Source organism: Cydia fagiglandana, chromosome 6 (assembly GCF_963556715.1).
Source record: "Cydia fagiglandana chromosome 6, ilCydFagi1.1, whole genome shotgun sequence".
In the NCBI taxonomy this organism is placed as follows: domain Eukaryota; kingdom Metazoa; phylum Arthropoda; class Insecta; order Lepidoptera; family Tortricidae; genus Cydia; species Cydia fagiglandana.
The window spans coordinates 13,603,620-13,624,437 of NC_085937.1; the positions used below are offsets into that span (position 1 = coordinate 13,603,620).

Here is a 20,818-nt window from a genome sequence, read left to right on the forward strand (position 1 = left end):
AACGTTCGCTTTTATATCGATGTATTAATTCCAAAACCATAAACTATGCCACGTTATGTTGATAGGTTGGTACTTAATGTTCGTATAAAACCTTTACACATACCAGGGACAATCAAACCAAGGGCCCGATTCGGATTATGAAATAGACATCTATTAGACACCTTTTAGACATCACCAAGATACGATAACGATATGTTTAAGATCTAACCTGTCAAATTTGACATTTGCGCGATTCTGGAGATACTCTTGAACGATTTCCACAGGATATGACTTAGAGATCCAATTCACATCTAATATTACGCTGTTTAATAACGGGGGGTTGTATTTATTTATCACTATTAAGTGAATATAAAACATTAAATTAGCTTACAAATAATTAATAATACAAACTATCTCTAAACTAAATAAACTTAAAATAAAATGCCTATAAATAAAAAACGTCCCCCAAGTCACTGCCGATGGGCAGTGTGCCCAGAAGGCTGGCCGCATTGCCACGTTGTATGGCAATACTTATGCGTTGAGCAAAATACTGGCCAGCCCTCTGGTCTCCTGCGGCATCTATAAGGCGCTCCGCTAAGGCCCTGTATATACGGCGCGCGCTTGGCCCCCACGGCCCCAGCGTTTCGACCCCAAACGCCTCAAAAATATAACTACTGCCAAGGGTGGCATATTTGCGGCGTTTGAGGTCTTCTGCCATAGACGCGGCATGACCAGCATCTCTGCTGGTGCCCGGAAGGTGGGACGGCGCGAGGGTGTCAACACATGTGGCATCCCAGACTAGAGGCCGTCCCATCTTCCAAGGCACCAACGTCATACCGTCGGGCCTCTTGCCATCGTCCCTAGCCAAACCGACGGGCTCGAGTATGGCCGGGACTTTGACGCTGACAAAGGCCCTTCGGATGACGTCGTTGATGCTGGCGTGTCTGGGTATGCGTCCGGCGCTTCTGCCGCAGGAAAGTCCATGATGTCCAAATTTGTCCACCATGGCACCACAACGGCAGTGATGGGGGACGTTTGTTACAGTCCCTATGCGCAAACAAGTCGCCAGTCTGAAGGTGGTGTTGTCCAATAGGGTCCCTATGGATGGAGAGGGTAGGGCTTGTAGCCACAGACCCGACTCCCACTCCGCAGTGGCAAGGAGACGAGCTCGCTCCGCCCGTACTAGTTGACGTATCAACGAGATTATTCCGTACTAGACGGCAGAGCGGCTCGTCCCATTGCCTCTGCGAGCAAGGATTGGCAGGCGGGTCCGTGTTGCTGCAGGTTAGTGACCAAACATTCTTGGCCTCGGTGCAATGTGCTGCTTCTATGGCTAACTATATTAATAAGACGGGTATGTGTACTCGTATACTGTACGTAAAGAAGTTAGCACTAAATAACTAGCGGCTGTGGGCCTGTAGCCCTCGCGAACGCATCGGCTCCGCCATATCGAAAAAAATCCGAAAACTTAATCAACAAAAAAATGAATTTAATCCTTGTCACGAAATCTTTCATTAACTCATCCTAGTTATAAAGCCAAACTGCTAAAGGAAAATTGTTGTCTATTGGATAACACTATAAGCTATACATTTGTTTAGTATAAAGTTCTGGTTCGATTTTATCCCTCCGCTGCAATCGCATCTTGTTCTAATCTAGTTTGATACGTTTGGCTGACCTAGACACTGCCTGCTACAGGCTGTCTCTAAACCACATTGCACATCTGCAATTCTGCATGCCTATACTTTTTGTGTTGGAAATCCTTTAATTTAATGAATGTTGATATGCCATGATGTCAGATAAGATAATATAAGCAACCGATCAGTTAAATCCTGAATGTTGTTTATTTATATTTCCTGAATATTTCGGGGATCTCGGAAACGGTTCTAACGATTTCGATGAAATTTGCTATATGGGGGTTTTCGGGGGCGATAAATCGATCTAGCTAGGTCTTTGCGAAAACGCGCATTTTACAGCTTTTATGGTTTCCGAGCAAAGCTCGGTGTCCCAGATATTAAAGGTATTAAGATAGATGTAGATAGTAAGATGGTTATACTGAACAAGGATTCCCATGGGGACCACCGATATGAAAATCGTGAAAAAAATGTGACCCTGCTGGGTTTATACGTTTCGTCTACATCGGGCGCTCATAATAAAGGTGTTTATTACATTTCACGATATTGTGGATATTATGGATAGTCCCATGGGGAACTTTGTTTAGTATACCATCTTAACACATTCTTGACATTCAGGATCATAACCCCAAAATCACCCAGTACACTTTTATTTTCATGAAGTATCTCTGAAAACACTCTGTATTCTGTAACATAATAAAACGACTGGCTAACCTTGTTCCTCGTTGCACTTTGTTACTTCTCAAACTGGAACGTTCGCTTTTATATCGATGTATTAATTCCAAAACCATAAACTGACCGTAGTTCTGTAGAAAGCGACCAACTTTTTATTTTTGTCAAAGTGACTTACACCCTAACTCAATAGCTTTGGTCGCTTTCTGCATTGATAAAAAAACATGAGTTGGTCGTTTTCTGCATAACTACGGTCAACTATGCCACGTTATGTTGGTAGGTTGGTACTTAATGTCCTTTACACATACCAGGGACAATCAAACCAAGGGCCCGATTCGGATTATGAAATAGACATCTATTAGACACCTTTTAGACATCACCAAGATACGATAACGATATGTTTAAGATCTAACCTGTCAAATTTGACATTTGCGCGATTCTGGAGAAACTCTTGAACGATTTCCTCAGGATATGACTTAGAGATCCAATTCACATCTAATATTACGCTATTTAAGGTAAAAGTGACATTGGTTGCCCGACTTGCGCTGCATTAGAGAACTAGTTGATATCTAAACTATAACGTATCTAGAATGGATCTAGTACGTGATGTCGTCTGTTGTGAATATCTTGAAGTTCGAATTACGGCAGCAAGAATGTTACGGAATCTAACTTTGTTACTTTGCGCCAACTTGGACTAAACAAAGTAAGGGTGTCTCATTATAAACGTTACATTTTCATGGATGATATTACCGCACTTTGTCATTGCAAATTGCATGCAGTCTTAGCTTGATCCGACTCCACAGATATACCTACATATATTCTCAATGTCAGACACAAGATAAAGACACATTTATTAGCCCATAAATAAACTAACTTGATAAAATGAAAAAAAAAATAAGGAGATGCGTCTTTCGTCATCATTACATACCAATTAAAAATATAGACATGTATTTCAATGACACAAAATAAATCTTTAACGCGCCTGATGCACGAAATCTTACGCCAGTCTCACGTTCCCAAATGAGTTGTCAATGACGCCCATTTATTATATTTCCTATCGGTAAATAAATACCATATTATCTCGATGATTCACGAATCCCAGACACGATTAAGATTCAAGTATCACGGAACGTCTAACGATCGGGGCGCGGTCGAAATTTGGAGGTCAATCCGAACTTATATTTTGATAACAATACGATGTCGATTTGTTATTATTCGCGCGTGCATTTCGCTCGTGCTAGTTCGTACACGTATTGGCGCGAGCAAAATAAAATGGCATCATTTTGACATCAAGATGTTAGTTCGAATTGGACTCTTGAACATCATCTGCGCAAGAGTATGCATCGAATACGAGATATACTAGACAGGGCTGGCAGCTGACACATCTTTTACGAGAGTGGATTCATTAACCAAAAATAAAAACACATTCATCGAGAAATATGTGAGTTACTCGTACGTTTAGCAATCGTGGAATATAGCTGGATATCATTATCTAAGGGTCGGTTGCACCAAACCATCTGAAACATTTATCTATTAAGGACTAGACTGAAAAGGTTCTCCAATGTAGAAATAAATGCTAACATAAAGGTATGACTAATGTCTGTTTGGAAAATGCGTCGGGGGCGAGGCGTTCGCCCATAAAAAGGTTCGAAATCCCTTGTTCCATCATTAAAAGTGCTTTTTAGGGTTCCGTACCCAACGGGTCAAACGGGATCCTATTACTAAGACCGCTGTCCGTCCGTTCGTCCGTCCGTCTGTCCGTCCGCCCGTCCGTCTGTCACCAGGCTGTATCTCACGAACCGTGATAGCTAGACAGTTGAAATTTTCACAGATGATGTATTTCTGTTGCCGCTATAACAACAAATACTAAAAACAGAATAAAATAAAGATTTAAGTGGGGCTCCCATACAACAAACGTGATTTTTGACCAAAGTTAAGCAACGTCGGGCGTGGTCAGTACTTGGATGGGTGACCGTTTTTTTTGCATTTTTTCAGTTTTTTTTTGCATTATGGTACCCTTCGTGCGCGAGTCCGACTCGCACTTGCCCGGTTTTTATTGTTTATTTGTATATTATATCATGTTTCTTGCAAATCAGTGGCAACCCTATCCAAGTGACGTCACGCACAATTGACCCGCCGTGCCTATAAACAAATTTACACACAAAAACATAATTAATAAACATAATTATATTATAGTATTCAGGTAATCAATATATTTAGTTTATTTATTAGTATGTAATGTTTGTACGTTCATTACGTTATTAGCAAGTAATTGTTACATTTTCCTTAATTCAAATATATGTTCCTATTGTATCTGTGCTATTTATGTTGAACATTAATATTATTACGTACTATGAACTAGTGACTATGTATTTATTATATATATTACAATACAGTATTAAAGAAAAATATGTACCACCTGTATATAGGTCCCATATTTTATAAAACGCATGGCTTTGCATGATACCTAGGGTAATATACATATTTAGGAATGTCCTGCTCTTCAAACTTGTGCGATTTGATTGATATTTTCTAGGACAGCCTGTAGGTAGTATTTGTTGTTATAGCGGCAACAGAAATACATCATCATCTGTGAAAATTTCAACTGCCTAGCTATCACGGTTCATGAGTTACAGCCTGGTGACAGACAGACAGCGGAGTCTTAGTAACAGGGTTCCATTTTTATCCTCTGGGTACGGAACCCTAAAAACTGAAATTTTTACTTTAGTAAATGAGTTACGCAACTGACCCGTCGATTAGTACGTGTAAACTTGTGAAGCATGGTGTTGCGAGCCAAACAAATCTTTTTAAAATTGATTTTTAACAGACTTCATTTCTTTTATCTCCGGTTCTACGAATCCGAGGTTATAAATATTTTCAGCAAACAGTTGGACTAGACGTGATATTTTGTTGAATGATCGATGTAAACAAATGACTGTTTGACTACTTATATGTCTACAGGATGATCTTGAAACTATAAATTTTATTATTTGTGTCTTGCTAGGTCCCAAATATACGAAACCTCTAAAATATAATTATTTAATATACCTAGACAATTAGTCGTATAACATTTTATTACACAAAAACAATAATGGTTGCTTTAAAAAACAAAAACATTTCGCATAATTTCATTTAGCCGAATGATCAAGCAACTCAACACAATAATTCGTATGATTTCCCAACCTCACAGTTAGCAACTATACGTTAAGATAACAACTTAAAATGGCAATTTTTAAATGCTACTTTGTAGGTAGTCTTCGTAATAATTCGTAATTAAAAAAAATATTTTTATGTGATGTAAAAAGGTTGGTCGAATGACTCGAATGCTGGTTGCCAAAGTAAATCATGTGCGAAAAGTTGGTTGGCAAGTGAAAAACGAGCAATAAAACTTCGACGAAAAGGCAGAACACCAATAATTAAACTAGGGATATAATATTATAATATGAACAGGACTCAGTAGGTATGTATACCTATAAGTAGGCTTTCCTAAGAACAATTAAAATAGCACAAGGGTTGTTCTATTCTATACTTAGGTACCTACTTTTTCTTCACCCCTCTGTCCTTCCAATTTCAACATTAGTAAGGCACTAAGGCATACGAAGTATTAAAATAATGCATACTGTATATGTTTGCTATTCATAGAGAGCCTCCAAGGCCGGCCATTGTGCTAAACAAGAGCGCAAACACCCTTGAGTGGCACGAATCGCGAGAACTGCCGTTTTTGTGTCAGCCTGTATGTAAGTACGGTCGCCTACAAGTCATCGTATCCATGCCATAAAGGGGCCCACTGATTAACAGTCCGCCGGACGGTATCGGCTTGTCAGTTAGAACAAAATTTTGACAGTTCTGCATATCTGACAGGCCGATACCGTCTGGCGGACTGTTAATCAGTGGACCCCTTAAGATAGGTACAGTCAACATCATTAGTAGGTGATGAAAAAACGCTCCAAAAGTATCTTCCATCCTGGATAACTTTTCCCAGATAGAGAGATACGGTACAGTTTGCGTTCTAAAGTACCTTTGTGTAATTGTTCTACATACGTGCATACTGGGACTTATGTTAACCTATCCGTCCTAACCTTTTTGTTAACCTATTAGAGAATGGTAGATTCTTTTGACGCATAGTCTGATCCGTTACTTTTGATTCTGACTGTAATGTAACTATGTCTACTTGTAAGACTAAACAGAACATGGGATAGTAAATGGTAATCATGACTTGCACAAGCTTTTTCTATAGGGCTAAATAGGTAAGTAGGCATCACAAAAGTTTGTATTTTTGATATGTACCTATTTAATTCTAATAGTCGTTATCTATCAGACGACAAATGGACTAAACATAAACACTAATTACTTAGTCTAATCACCCTGGCGCTAAATTAAATTCCCTATTGCGTCGATCATGACTTTTATATTCCATATTCAATATTCATATTCATACTATCCTTGTAAATTGATATGATGAACCATTATATTTTATAGTTTCATGATAAAGCGAGGTAGACATTATAGCAACTCACATAAAAGCAACATAGTAACCCAATCGAGTTTAAGTTCGATTAGATGAGTAGTTCTAGTTACTGCTACTATTATAGGTACAATAAAACGTAGAGTTGAAAAAAATACAATAGCTTAAAATCATTATTTTTGTATTGTACATGTTTTTGTAGCTATAAAGGCATATACATTATGAGGAATAGATAATTATGTCAGTGTCAAATATGACGTTTCTTCAAACAAAAACGTCACTTTTAGAAAAAGAAATAATTTACACTAATAGTTAATAGTTCAGTCTTTTGACACCGACACATCTAATCGATATCGTTTTTAAATCTATTAATTGACGTACCTACCTAAAAGTTGGAATCGGACATTTAGATTCTAATTATTTCTGGCTTAATATCCTGGATAGTAGTCGAGTACAAAACTTGGCAAGTTTCATGGCAAGCAACGCACAAACGACGATAATTGTTTATTGCGATATCTCGTTACCTTGACAATGACAGCGTTATTTGGAGCAGAAAATCCATGACAGATAAATATAGATCCGTGCCAGAATTTACAGATAGATAATTATTTATCGTTCATAATTTTCTATAACTTGACAAGACAGAGTGAGATTAAAAATAATGTTTAAGCCAAGTAAAATGAAGGGTCTCTATACAGCGCACCATACGCAAAATTGCATTGGAACGTTAAAGTGCATAAGTATGTAGATACGCGTGCTGCAGTGCTGTGGGACGGTCAATTTTGAGTATAATTTATTACCGCTAATATAAAATATGTGCATTTTATAAACAATTTTGCTTATCGTTATTAGTTTTATTTATGTACGTAGGTAAGTCGTAAATTATATCCATTTTATCAACTTGACGCAAATTTGGTACTGTGCTTGATAACATGACCCGTAATTATGTAGAATATGTTGTAAATACGCCAAAAAAATACGAAGCTTGCGTTAAATTTAACCCAACATCATCACCTTCCCCCTTATGTACTTAACACGTTCGCTGGGTCGATTCGGCCCGATGCAATAGGTATGTTTAATTGCATTACCACACATTGACACAGCGGAAGTGTTAAGAATAAAAAGAATAAATAGATCGGTATACTAAATAATCTACTAAACTAAAAAAATAAAAATAGATATATCTTATATACCCACAAGATGGACAGACGACCTTGTTAAGGTTGCCGGAAGACGCTGGATGCGGGTCGCTTCCAACCGGCACGTATGGAGGTCCAAGGGGGAGGCCTATGTTCAGCAGTGGACGTCTTAGGGCTGAGATGATGATGATGATATCTTATATTAGATCTTAGCTTTGTTTTGTGTGTTAACATTCCGATAGACGAGAGGCAATGTCGATTTTCCTCATCAAATGTGCGCATAAAGCCAGGCACACGATCACGCTCCGAAATAGCTTTCCTATTTCCACGGTACAAAGGCAAGCACCGACATCAAACATCGCAGTTACATTATAAAGCGGAACCAGCGTTTGCTAACCGCATATAAATTCTCGAATGAATTCGGAACACCAGTTATTTCGGGAATTTTCTGGACACGCTCCAAAAGCACACTCGGTCACTTTCCAAGCTAAGTCAATGACACAGTGAGTGTGAGTAACTCTCTATAGTGACGTGCAAATTCAGGGAATATTCTAAATTTAAAGTTTTATTCATTATTTTGATTTCGGACACGATTTCGTGAGTCAGATTCGTAGGAGAGCAAATTCAGAATGTTTACAGAAGGAAAAACCGTGTTATGAGTCCACTTTCCAAATTTGAAACCGTTGGTTTAATCAATTTCCGTGTGTTTTTTTAGTTTCTAGATATTTAACATTAATCACGATATTGATTGAGAAATTATAGACTAAAAAAGAATACAATATGTGTTAAGATTATCTCAAAATGAAAAAAATTAATGAATGATGAATGAATGAAATGAAATTAATTCGCCTATTGGAATTCATAGATGACAACGCTATGACTTTGACCATTTTCTGGGATACGCGTTCACTTCCCGCTGTAAAATAAAATTTAAAAAAACCGGGCAAGTGCGAGTCGGACTCGCGCACGAAGGGTTCCGTACCATAATGCAAAAAAAAAAAAAACAAAAAAAAGCAAAAAAAAAACGGTCACCCATCCAAGTACTGACCACTCCCGACGTTGCTTAACTTTGGTCAAAAATCACGTTTGTTGTATGGGAGCCCCATTTAAATCTTTATTTTATTCTGTTTTTAGTATTTGTTGTTATAGCGGCAACAGAAATACATCATCTGTGAAAATTTCAACTGTCTAGCTATCACGGTTCGTGAGATACAGCCTGGTGACAGACAGACGGACAGACGGACGGACGGACAGCGAAGTCTTAGTAATAGGGTCCCGTTTTACCCTTTGGGTACGGAACCCTAATAATAGGGTCCCGTTTTACCCTTTGGGTACGGAATCCTAAAAAGCGACATTTGACAATTCGACTGAAAAGCGATTGTCCTAAAGATCACTAATTTTACTTGATAAATCCATAAAGTAACTAGGTAATAGGTGTTCTGGTGTAAACTAGGGATGTTACAGATCAAAGCGCGAGTGATATTTTTAAATTTATTTCGTAACACAAACGGTACACTAGGTGCCCACTCGTAACAAAAAGTAATGTTCAATATACACTTTGTACTTTGACCTTAGTTTCTGGTTAACCCTTATTATTTTGATGAGTTTAATGTAGTCATATATAACGTTAGTGCATGTTCTGTACATTAACGTCTTGACTAACATTATAATTGTGTATTTTGTTAATAAAAAATCGTCCTTTGTTACTAATGACCCCGTTGGCGTGCAGAAAGTAACACGTTGTGGGTCAAAAGTAACGAGACACAGTGGGCTGTAATTTAATATAATATGACATATCAAATCAAAATAAAAACCGGTCAAGTGCGAGTCGAACTCGCGTCCCAAGGGTTCCGTACTGCACACATTTTTGAACGAGCGAGCAAAGCGAAATTCTTAAGTACATTCAACTGTTTATTCAATTTGTCCACACACAGCTGGCTATCTTAGGATAGTTAATAGTTACCCATTTTTTTTTGTTCAAGTTTTATGTTAAGCATAGTGCCTACATTTTTTTTTAATTGTTAGGCGTATCTTCTATCTCTTCAATTCAATAACTTGTCCGGTATTCTTTCGTGTTTTGTGTGTTTAAACGATTGGTGAGATGTTTACTCCGGTACACGTTTACCTTGACGACTAAACTGTGTACTTATTGTCATAATATTAATTTGTTACGTATAATTGAGTTTATTATATTCAACATATAGTGAATGTAAGTCATGGTCCGTCTATTAGTATACCATACTTAGCAGTCTTATCACCAAAAAAGTAGGTTAACCATGTTAACCATAGTGTCATAATTTTAACAAAATATAAATTGATTTCAGTGGACTTTCGCCAAGTAACTCCTGATTTAATGAATTACTTAAAATTTATAGATATACTTGTTCGTATAGTTACAATATTTACTCTAATGTGGGCATATCGACGTGTGTAAGGTGCGAGGTCCTTGACAATTAATACATACAAGTTAGATCATCGCTAGAACCTGTCCACGCTTTAATGTTCCAAGTGTGTCTACTTACATGACTGTCTTACATATGAATAGCTATGCTAAAAATTAAAAAGCTACTTTCGTAAATTAATTAAACATTAATAAACACTTTAACTACTCAGGTCCATCCTTTAACAACTTGTGCGTAACGCCATATTGTTTATACGACAACGGTTTCACTCACTTGAAAAAATGTCTCACGAAAGTTTAATATCGACCTATGCATATACTCTTTTTTTTTAAATTATGGACTAAGTGGAGTTTTGCATGCATGTTATTAGTTTATTACTTGTAACTGTTCCTTAACCCTTTTCCAGGCCGCACCAATGTACAAGATTTTCCCGCAAAATCCAAATACATATATTCCAATTAAGCTTTGATCATTCATTTGAAGACAAGTCACATTTCCCGAAAATGCAAACCAATTTTAGCCTTAAATCGGATTCTTCCTCTTCTTCGCAGCATATTTGCGTCCACTGCTGAACATATGCCTCTTTCATGGATTTCCATGTTGTCTGTATGCGGCGGTTCTATGCCAGGTCGGCCCTGCCGTCTTTCTAATGTCGTCCGACCATCTGGCTCGTGGTTTTCCAATTAATTTCCATCCCTCCGGCTTCTCAGTCGAGGAATCGGATTGCTAGGGTTGACATTTTCTTGGCGCGTATGTGCGAAAAGGGTTCATATTTTCATGCTTCAATTGTTCAAATCTATACTTCCGTACTTAAAAAAAATACTCTTTAGGCAAACTTGCGCGTTTTCAGTTGTTTGTATAGTTAAGAGAAGGTAATAGTTTAAATACATTATGAATATTATGATTAATTTCCTGTAATAAGTTTACATATCTAACTGACTTGTTGTCATAATATAACTAATGAACGTGTATTCTGTCTAACATGTCTTATGAGCGTATTATGCAAAAAAGATTTTATTGCTGTGTCTTAGAAGATATTAATACGTATTAAATTAACAAAATATACCTACTTACCATAACAATAAAGTTACGAAATTAGGTACCAATAACGGTATTGTCCCATCCCTAACATTCCGTTGTACTCGTACGTACAATTTTATGCTTTTTTTTAATCCAAAAAAGGTGAAGGAGTTAAGCGGAATATAAATTGTGATATTTTTGGCGCATACCTTCCCTCATTTTAGTCATGGCAAATTTTATTATTTTTAACTTTATTTAAAGATTTTTTCACAATTAGGACAGTTAATAATTGAAACACGGGTTGTTCTCTGAATTTCGGGGTGTTTCGGGGTGTACTTAGCTGTATTGCGCAAATCATCTTGTGTATGTACATGTACTTACCTAAACAATTACACATAGAAGGTTGCGTATATTTATATACCTACTTACCAAACAAATATGAATAAAACAATATTGTTTTCCTGTGTACAAATATTTATGAGCGTGTAAAGTGGCAGTAAATTTCGGTATATATAACGGTTTGACAAGCCTCGGATACCAAAGTAGGTATTATTATTTAGTAACAGAACATAGCTTGTAATATATTAGGTAGTATGGTATTCATTTATGAAGGGAAAACCACAATTTCTTGACGTTTAAGGCCCATTTACATGGTGCGAGTTTCTCGCACGCGTTGGGGCGAGAAATCGTATGACATTATCGTATGCAATAATCGTCAGGCGATTATCGTATAAAAATGTTTACACTCATGCGAGAAATAAAAACTCGCCTACGATTATGTCATGCGATACTCAAATGGAGATTATCGCCAGGCGAAATAGTTTACACGGGGAGCTGCGTTCTAGGGAGATATTTGCGTACGATTTCTCGACTCGTCTAAACTGGTTCTCGTATGACATTTTTTCACGTACGTGCGAGTATCGCACGAATCGGTGCGAACCGATTTTTATACGAGTTTTACCTGTCAACTTACGTGATTAGTTACTAATCTTTTCACTATATTGTCAATATTCTTAGTAAATATTTCTTGTTTCTCTCATTATTATTAATTAATATATTTTAAGTTGCATTTACGAGTATTTTAATATTGGCTCTTGGCTGAAATAACATGACGTTGCTTTTAAGAAAAAAATAAGTTGCCGGGAAACGACAACATATCAAGTACACCTACACGGTGTTTCTGTGATATGATATCTGACTATACTCTGGGGGGTGAATACATACCTATGTAGCTCATACAAAAGAACTTTTACTTACCTACTCCATGGTAGGTAGATAGGTTGTCATAAATTTCGAAGAGTCATAATATGTAGGTACGTCAATGTTTTCTATGGAAAAAGCAGATTTGTTTCGCGTTCGCGATTTAAGGGTTGGCTCCACACTCTAAAAGCTGTTCAGTATGACCTAATTCACCCATCAGAGTACCTATGGTCAAACATCACAAAAGACACTGTATGAAAAGAAAAATATTGTTGTACGTTTTGGCATAAACAATAATAAAACATTTTAAATGTCCCAAAAAACGCATAAAATTGGGACTACAAAAAACATGAACTCGAAAGTCTCGAAATGCGATTCTCGCATTAAATTTTGTTTACACGGAGACATCCAATCAGCAAAGGCGAGGCGATTATCGCTCCTTCTAGTACGATATCGTATGTTTAGTTTACATGATACAATATTTTTTCTCGTGCTACGATAATCGTGCGTTCGAGGCGAGAAACTCGAACCATGTAAATGGGCCTTTAGAATCACATACCTACCTACTTACTATAAATTATATATTTGATGGCTAGATATATCATATGTTTTGATTGAAAGCAGTCACGTTTCATACGCAGTCCACTACAATATGTTAAGTTAATTAGTGAATAGTATGTGATAATGATAACACGGCGTCATATGCCTATCGCCATACTTATTAAGTATTATACTCGTACACCATATTCATTCATAGGGTCATTTTACTTTTCAGATGCGTATATATACTTACGTATTAGTAGTAAACAAGCATCTGTTTTATTGACTGAGACCCTCACGATAAGGAACGTAAATAAACAAGATAGCGCTTGAGAGCCATTATCAAGAGCAGCTGATGCAAAGCAGAAGTTCTCAGACGTCGGAATGATAAAAGGATTTAATGAACCGTATCGAAACGTGCCAGAAAATATTACTAAGAACATTTAAAATGAAATACGTGATAGATTAAAGAAACGATTCAAAGCGTTAAATAGATATTGATGGGAATGAAAATAGGCTGACCTGTGTGAAGAATCGCTCCCTCGCTTCGGCCATGCTTTCGTTACGTTGTCCGTCGTTGTCGGTGCCGGTGGTTCCCGGTTCCTGCACACTTGGCTGCGGCGGACCATCGGTCACATCTTCGGCAGGAGGCGCGGCCTGCGCCAGCGCCTCTGCTGGCGCAGCAGCAGGCGCAGCGCGCTCGGAAGACTCCTCGGCCATCACTTTGCAATCCGCACTGGGTTTACCACCAACAACGTTATTCTTCGCACTGACTCCTTTCGACTTTTCCTTCTTCTGCTTCTTCGGTTTCTTCGTCTTCTTGCCCTCTAGGAAGCGTCCGCTGGCGCAGCACTGCACATTACCCATGTCTGGTCGCGCGCATGTCGCGTTCACTCGGTCGGCGGGAGTCGGCTCGGTCGGTCGGTCGTTCGGTCGCGTCGGCGGCGGCGCCGGTTCGCGAATGAGGCTCAGCGTCGCGGCGCGCACCCGCCGGTATTTTTGACGCAAACTCCGAAATCGCGCTGACCGCCGATTACGCGGATGCCGCCGGCGAAGGATCGCATCCGAAAGCCGAACCGCGTGTCGGTCGCGGTGGCGTCATCATGCCTCGGCCCCCGCGCCGCAAGGTCAAGGCGTGATCATTGTTCCCGGTGCTGGCTAGACGCGCGCCGCCACCGCGATGAGATGCCCGCCGACAACCTAATCACGGTTCCCCACCAACAGGCGCCCGCCAGGCACGCCACGGTTCCGCACGCCACCGATGACCGTATCGATCACACATAACTAACTTCACGACGAGAACAATCCGAGCTCAAACACGTTTGAAGAAAGTTTTACGATCGTAAAGTCTCGCATATAATCAGTCTCACGTCCTGTGCTAAACTAACTCGTAAACGTGGCAAGGCTCGGTATATCCTAAGCGACCTTATTCCGTTTTATTTGTTTTCCGCGATGTTGATACCGCACGTGTTGTGGCAATGGTTGCCGGGCGACCGCTGATAAACAGTGGTACGCCACGAGAGAGCGTCGTAATGCAAACATTACTTTGCAACTGAAAACCCTTGTCAAGCTAGTTGCACCTAACTGACACGCAACTATGTAGAGCACATAAAAATACATATAGAGTTGCAATATAGGTTTAAATTAACCCTCCAAGTGCAATATTTGTGGCAAAAACACAATATTTACGGTCCATTTTAGTTTATAGTCCGTCACTGACAGACTAACGAACGTAGTTTTGGATATAAAAGAGTATAATTGAGCATTACAGCTTTTTTGCTTATTAAGTCTAGAATTCTATTTGCCAGACTACTGATACTTATTAATATGTAAGATGTAGGTCTGAGCGATAAATTAAGGAATTGAGCCTAGTCGTAACTTATACATAAACTTCAAAGCTTAAAGGCACCTTAAAGGCTATCCAAGGCTAGTAGTAGTAGTATTCTAAGTTTCCCAAGTACAATATTGTTGGTACTTGATAGGATATGCTCACTTTCAATTCCACCTATTGCGAATTTGCGAACATCATGCTATTAGTATGGGCACGGTGTATGCCATAAATTTAAGTACCTAAGTATATCGGCATGAATTTAGACTTCAAACATGCTTGCGGAATGTGTAATAGAATTTCAAGAGACATATTTAATGTCTTTCTTATATCCTTGGAACATAAAGCACCAATTCGCACGAAGCGCTTTGCTTCTACTTTCCTTATGCGCACTGCCAAGGAATGGAATTCCTTGCCGGCGTCCATATTTCCGTGTTCTTATAACCCGGCAACCTTCAAATCAAGAGTGAACAGGCACCTTCTGGACGAGCTCGCTCCATCGTAGGCCACGTCTACGCCTCGGCTAGTCTGTGGCCATGAGTAAGCCCATTCATAATAAAAAAAAAAAACCATTTCGTTCAGAAAATGTAGCGACTTTTTTTTTGAGTGGTGTACATGATGAACGCTAAAGATTGCAACGAAGAGAAGTCACATACATTTAAAGGCTTAAGGGACAAATAAACATCCATCGCTACACTACCTCTGGTATCTAAACTTACTCATCTCCGGAAACAGAACTCCTACATACAGCTCGATTAAATGAGCTACCGGAAGTTTTGTACTAGAATGTGAAAGTTTTCTTAGAAATTCGGCGCCAAATTTTGTTACTCATGTCAGTCTAAATATTTATAGGTACTTGAACTACATCATGTAGGTTTATATTGAAAAACCGGGCAAGTGCGAGTCGGACTCGCACACGAAGGGTTCCGTACCATAATGCAAAAAAGGCAAAAAAAAAAAACGGTCACCCATCCAAGTACTGACCCCGCCCGACGTTGCTTAACTTCGGTCAATAATCACGTTTGTTGTATGGGAGCACCACTTAAATATTTATTTTATTCTGTTTTTAGTATTTGTTGTTATAGCGGCAAATAAAATACATCATCTGTGAAAATTTCAAATGTCTAGCTATCACGGTTCGTGAGATACAGCCTGGTGACAGACGGACGGACGGACGGACAGCGTCTTAGTAATATTAGGGTCCCGTTTTACCCTTTGGGTACAGAACCCTAAAAATTGTCTTCATCTAATGTTTAGGCAGGTACATTCCGTCCCTTCCCAGTGACTAATGGGAAGTGGGTCATCTCAACCTGCAGACAGCGTCAACGCAGATTCGGACAGGCGACAGATGCGAACTAGGGCACGCGACGCAATTTCATGTCGCAACCACCAGTTACCTACTAATATCGATAAATGTGAACCCTTTAAAAACGAACCTTATACCAACTGCATGAGCTACATTATCAAATTAAGACTAAAGTCTTTATCCAGGGATATTAACGTGTTGTAAAATGTAAATTGGGACATCTGAGAAGCTTTTAATGTTAGGAAAATTGGGTTTCTTCTTGACACGCTCGCCAAGACGTTTTATTGCGCATCAGCTAATTGTTTCAGATACATTTTATATAACGCAAGAGAGAGTATGTACTGTAAATGTATTAGGTACATGTATAATGTATACATGTTGGGTATCTCATGGACAGCGCATCGCACCAACGTGTCTATTCTGAACGAGCTCAACATAAAAACCCGTCTCTCTACTATCTGTCTCAGGAGAATCCTCGGCTTCGTTGGGCACTTGGCCCGGCGGGAACCCGACAGTCTAGAGAAGTTGATGATCGGTGGCCAGGTTGAGGGCAGAAGAGGCAGAGGCAGAATACCCACACGTTGGTTTAATGCCATTGAGGAAGTCACACGTGGGGCATTTCACGCCAAGCGGGCAGCGAAAAAAGTGTCAGGTCATAGAATTTGCTGAAATTTGGAATAATTATACTACTCGATATTCTAAAAATACGCATTCTTTTAGTTTTTTTTTATTTGGCACCGTTTCCGGTTTGGAAGCATTTAAAAAATGGACGAAAATTGAGGAGAGCATTTTACAAAAGCTGATGCAGCTATTATTTAATAAACTGAAAAATAAGTTTAATATTGGTTTGTATACAATTTTAATTGCTTTATCTTGCAGTTATAACAATTTTGATATTTTTTAATTTTTTCATACAAAAAACCGGAAATGAAAATTTCAAGTCAAATTTATATAAAGTTCGGTATTTTTGAAATTTTTTATTTTTGCCTCAAAATGTAGCTTATAGTCCATCAAAAATACATGGAAAGTTTGAGAGTGGGATCTGCATTAGTTTCGGAGATACATGAACTAAAGTGCAAACGTGCCGGTCTGAGCGTCGTACTGGCGATTCCTTAGTTACCCAGTCAAATAAAGGTTTTGTCCCTGGAATGACAAATAATAAGCTGGAAACTCGTATAACCACACCTTCATTTCGGCGGTCTTTAAATTACGATAAAAGTCATAGAAAACCTCGTGTTCGCGCCGGAGTTTATTCAAGGTCAAAGGTCACAAAAATTGCTTTATCACAAATATCAAGGTTTCTATACCTCCAACGATGTTTACATATTAATGAAGATTGTAGAGCATACAATTTGAGACAAATCATGTTCAGGGCATTTTTCCCGATCCTCAACCGTTTTGTAGGAATTGTCGGATAATTCGGATATAGACGGCGCAAAACGCGTAGCGGTCAGCCATACGCTCCGTAATGCAAGTTCACCGTGAATTCCGGTTAATAATAACTTCTATAAAGTTATTTAAGTATTTCATAAGATGCTATTTACGGATCATACGCTTATTTTAGAACAAAAGTTGTCTCTCCTGTGGACAATAGTTAACAGCTTGTGTGATTTGATTTGATTTTGATGAAGCTTTTATCGCGGACTGTACTTTTTTCAGTTATCTGCTCAATTCTGCGAATATATTTTATGGCCATGATGATGGGCTGATGTCATTATATATTCTTATTTATACATTAAAAATGACCAGCTTCGCACGGGTTAATAAAATTATACATAAACCGTCCTGTTGAATCACTCTGTCTATTTAAAATACACAGGGACAAACAACGGGAAGCGACTTTATTTTAACTTATGAAGTAATGTCATTAAAATATTGCATTGTCATTGGTTTTTCATAAATATGCCAAATTTTAACTCAATGTAAAACCAACAAATAGTCAACGTTTGCAAATGTTGAAGACAGATCGAAAAGATACTTATTTCCATCGCCAGTTAAATAAAATATTGTGGAAATGTGTACTTGTATTATTTGTACTTCAACTTTACCTCTTTTCTGTGGACACTAGAGGCAACAAACCCTAATTTTCTAATTAATCCTAATGAACTACTTCTTTTACATATTAGCCTATTTCATAAAATGAATGCATAAATGCACAAAAGCTGTTAACTATTGTCCACAGAAGAGACAACTTTTGTTCTAAAATCAGCGTATGATCCGTAAATAGCATCTTATGAAATAAATAACTTCATAGAAGTTATTATTCACCGGAATTCACGGTAAACTTGCATTACGGAGCGTATGGCTGACCGCTACGCGTTCTATGCCGTCTATATCCGACAATTCCTACAAAACGGTTGAGGATCTGAAAAAATGCCCGAAATATGACTTGTCACAAATTGTATGCTCTACAATCTTCATTTATATAAAAACATAATTGGAGCTATAGAAACCTTGATATTCGTGATAAAGCAATTTTGTGACCTTTGACCTTGAATAAACTCCGGTGCGAACACGAGGTTTTCTATGACTTTTATCGTAATTTAAAGACCGCCGAAACGAAGGTGTAGTTATACGAGTTTCCAGCTTATTATTTGTCATTCCAGGGTCAAAACCTTTATTTGACTGGGTAACTAAGGAATCGCCAGTACGACGCTCAGACCGGCACGTTTGCACTTTAGTTCATGTATCTCCGAAACTAATGCAGATCCCACTCTCAAACTTTCCATGTATTTTTGATGGACTATAAGCTACATTTTGAGGCAAAAATAAAAAATTTCAAAAATACCGAACTTTATATAAATTTGACTTGAAATTTTCATTTCCGGTTTTTTGTATGAAAAAATTAAAAAATATCAAAATTGTTATAACTGCAAGATAAAGCAATTAAAATTGTATACAAACCAATATTAAACTTATTTTTCAGTTTATTAAATAATAGCTGCATCAGCTTTTGTAAAATGCTCTCCTCAATTTTCGTCCATTTTTTAAATGCTTCCAAACCGGAAACGGTGCCAAATAAAAAAAAACTAAAAGAATGCGTATTTTTAGAATATCGAGTAGTATAATTATTCCAAATTTCAGCAAATTCTATGACCTGACACTTTTTTCGCTGCCCGCTTGGCGTGAAATGCCCCCGTGTCAAGTGCCAGGGCTCTATACGGAAGGCAGAAGATCGGCCAGGTTGGAGAGCAATCCAAGTTAAAGCTACTTATGGCGGTCACGACCCTCAGTCATGAGGTTTCGACGAAGAAGATAATGAAGAAGATTAAACATTTATGAGAATATTCTGTATGTACATAAAAAAGGAAGAAAAAAAAGAAGTAAAAAAAGTAAAAAGAAGTAGTGTAAGTTTTAGGAAAAATTGTGAAATTCATTTTAATATTAATACTATAGTTCGTTTTTTTTAGCATTAGAAAGAACTTCGCAGAAGTAAGCTTGTGGTTCCAAATCCGGCACTTTTAACGGTAATAAATTGAAGTAAATTATATGTATTGACCGTGCTACATTAGATAATTCAATAATTATTAAGAATTAAAGAGGCTGATAGAAACTGTACGCTTACTTCTGTGGAGTTCTTTCTAATGCTAAAAAAAACGAACTATAGAAATAAACATAAGCTCGCAGTGCCCTTCACTCGGCTCCATAAAATTAAAAAATCATTCATGGGTAATTGTGTAAGATTTTATAACCATAACCCAAACCATATTACTGAATTATCTATTAATAAGTTTAAGAATTATGTAAACCGTAAACTTATTTCTAAGCTTATTAATCTTATTATACCACACAAGACTACTGAATGATAATACGACGTGGGATTAATTGTTATTCGAAATGATTATTTATTTATTAGGTATATTTGATTATTGATAAGGAAATGGATATTCCGATGTAATGCTATCTACTTCTTTTGTTATGTTTTTTTTTTGACATTTAGATTTTATTCTAGAAATGCTAGACTAGTATTTTTTTATACAATTTTTTTAATCGTAGAATCAATCGGATAAGGAACACAGAGCTGCGCTTCAAAACTGGAATCGCAGATGTGGGTGTGAAGGCCGCCAAGCTCAAGTGGGATTGGGCGGGACATATATGTCGGATGCACCCGGACAGATGGGCCAAAATAGCGACCGAATGGGCACCTCAGATCACCCGAGGCAGAGGCAGACCAAAAATGAGATGGCGAAACGACCTGGACTCATTTTGTGGCGACTGGCGAAAGACAGGGGAGGCCTTTGCCCAGCAGTGGGACAAAATATAGGCTATACAAAAAAAAAACATTTTTTTAAATGTTTGACAATCCTTTTGTGAAATTCTTAGTGTTAAATTTGATCTGTATAATAATCTGCGATGTGGGAAGTGGCGGCAAGATGTTGGTGGTTGATGGGTGTACCTTGAGTTGCTCTACACCTGCAGAGTTGCTGCCGCCTCCTGTAGCGGTTTGAGCTATCACGACCTTGTCCTTGGATGTTCTGGATCCCATTTCGCAGACGACGGCGTGTGATACCAATGTAGAATTTTAACAAACGCGCACCAAGAAAAAAAAGTTCCAAAGGGGTCCGTGATCTGGGACCCGTGAGGTCATATTTTGCCCGACACTTTAATAATTTATCGACAATGTCCTTCAGAAATT

At 38.1% G+C, this 20,818-nt stretch overlaps 1 protein-coding gene and 1 long non-coding RNA gene across 4 annotated transcripts in view; one reads left to right on the plus strand and one right to left on the minus strand.

Annotated features, from left to right (window-relative positions):
* Positions 1-20,818, plus strand: part of LOC134665344 (uncharacterized) — a 444,966-nt gene that overhangs the window by 215,960 nt on the left and 208,188 nt on the right. The window lies entirely within an intron of this gene.
* LOC134665300 (NAD(+) hydrolase sarm1) overlaps positions 1-20,818 on the minus strand; it is a 92,802-nt gene that overhangs the window by 67,452 nt on the left and 4,532 nt on the right. For 2 of the 3 annotated variants that reach the window (XM_063522207.1, XM_063522206.1), the window contains exon 1: positions 13,571-14,087. The exons of the other annotated variant lie outside the window; for it this stretch is intronic. In XM_063522207.1, coding sequence (XP_063378277.1) covers positions 13,571-13,915 — 345 coding nt within the window. In that variant the 5' untranslated portion in view covers positions 13,916-14,087. Of the gene's footprint in view, positions 1-13,570; positions 14,088-20,818 lie in introns of those variants that run through there. 3 annotated transcript variants of the gene reach the window in all.